This window comes from Sinocyclocheilus grahami, unplaced genomic scaffold, assembly GCF_001515645.1.
Source record: "Sinocyclocheilus grahami isolate Dianchi unplaced genomic scaffold, SAMN03320097.WGS_v1.1 scaffold96.1, whole genome shotgun sequence".
Lineage (NCBI taxonomy): Eukaryota > Metazoa > Chordata > Actinopteri > Cypriniformes > Cyprinidae > Sinocyclocheilus > Sinocyclocheilus grahami.
In genome coordinates this window covers 3,129,244-3,131,206 of record NW_015505275.1, presented here as the reverse complement: position 1 = coordinate 3,131,206, position 1,963 = coordinate 3,129,244, and the positions used below count along the sequence as shown (strand labels likewise).

The 1,963-nt window shown below is 33.0% G+C and overlaps 1 protein-coding gene across 1 annotated transcript in view; it reads right to left on the bottom strand.

Moving 5' to 3' along the window:
- Positions 1-625: 625 nt before the first annotated feature.
- The window catches only part of LOC107587877 (toll-like receptor 2), an 11,182-nt gene continuing 9,844 nt past the window's right edge, over positions 626-1,963 (bottom strand). The window contains exon 4 of the mRNA XM_016275836.1: positions 626-1,072. Within this exon, the coding sequence (XP_016131322.1) occupies positions 626-1,072 (447 nt within the window). The remainder of the gene's footprint in view (positions 1,073-1,963) is intronic.

The window sequence follows — 1,963 nt, the reverse complement described above, 5'->3', positions numbered from 1 at the left end:
ATGATTTTCACCTCAGAAATCAATCAAGCACATCTGTTTCTCCATCTATCTATTCACAATCCTGCCATTACCATTAGTTTTTTTATCAAAACGAAGGTATCACATTTTTAAATCACAAATTCACAGATACAAAATACATTTATGTGTACAAAGAATAGATACATTTAAAAGTCTGACAAAGCAAGGTAGAAAATGAATGTATAAAATCTGAAAAGAGTGTATTTACAAAATAATTTAAAATGTTAAATATTTTCATTTAAATATATTAAAACATTACTAAATGACAATTATATACTGGCATAGTGAATAGTATTGCAGTTCACTACCCTAATTAAGATAAGTATATACTTGCATACTAAAGTAAATAGAACTGTATTGATTGTCAGAGTGAGCATGTGTGTTGTTGAGCATGTGGTTTGTGAACTTGTTTTTGCTCACTGACTGAACATATGAGTCAGAATGAACTTTTTCCAGTCCTTCTGCAACAAGTGAGGCAGACAAACTGGTTTAGATTAATCTTAGCTTAACATCATTGCAGATCAGTTACCATAATTCAAGTCATATTCTGAATGTTGGGAAAACAACAGCTGCATGTTCTTTCTGGTCATCTCTGCCACCTATAACCTTATTTATGTCCTTCAAGCAAGTTCTCTAAAGTTTGTTGACATCTATTAGAAGGCTCATCACTGATTTGGTGGCCATCTTCATCTGTACCTGCAGAACTCTGGTCCTGTGGCAGCTCAATCAGGGAAACAGACCTCACTGAAGACAGGCGGCTATGCCGGCTGGTCGTACGCTGTCTTATGATGTTTGGTTGGCCCAAAACACTCCTCAGCTGGACCCAGAAAAAGCTCTGTTCTGTTGGTTGCTGGGGCCACTCTAGGTAGGTTTTGGTATTGAGCATCCTTTTGAGCTTGCAGAATTTACTGGGAAGAGAAGTGGGGTCTATGGGCTCCTTCACAATCAGGATGACATCACTGAACGTCTTGCCAATGGCCCGCTGTTGGGCAAAGTAGAGCTCGTAGTTGCACCACTCGCTGTTTACGAAGTTCCGCGACAACACGAAGATTACCTTAATAACAAGAAAACATTTTAGGATGCGGTTTGGGAATTTATAAAATATTTCAGAACTTTAGATTATTTGCTCTTTCATTTATTTTTAGGGGTTATTTTATATGATAGCCCATTTCCACCTCAGATTTTAAAAAAAAGGTAATTGTGAGACATTTACAATAAGAAATAAAGTCACTGTGTAATATAAAGTTAAGAATATAAATAAAGCTGCAATTGCAACATATAAAGTTACACTGTATGATATAAAGTTACAATTGTCAGATAAGTTGAATGGTGCGAAATATAGTCACACTGTGAAAGAGTCAGTTGTGAAATACACAACTGTTCAAATGTTTGGAGTTAGATTTTTTAAAAGAAGTTAATACTTTTAATCAGCAAGGATCAGTTGATCAAAAGTGAAATTAAAGACTTTTACATTCGTGTACAAATGATTTCTATTTCAAATAAATTCTTTCTATTCATCAAAGTATCCTTAAAAAAAAAAATCACGGTTTCCATAAAAAATGTTAAACAGTAAAACTGTTTTTACCATTAATAATAATAAAAATGTTTTATGAGCATCAAATTAGCATTTTAGAATCATTTATGAAAGATAAAAAAGCTACATTTTAAATATAATAAAATATGAATCAGCTATTTAAAATCAAATAAATGGAGCCTTGGTGAAGATAAGAGGCTTATCCTATCTACCCAAAATTTTGAATGGTAGTGTATGATGTTGAAACTGTGAGATATGAAGTCGTAGTTATGGGAAATAATGTTGCAATTCTGAAATATATAATCAACGTTTAATTTTTTTACTCTGAGATGGAAATAGGCTTCTATAATTTGAAGCTTTAGATATTTACATCCACACTACACTTTGGTGATGGAAGTCTTCATTAAAAAA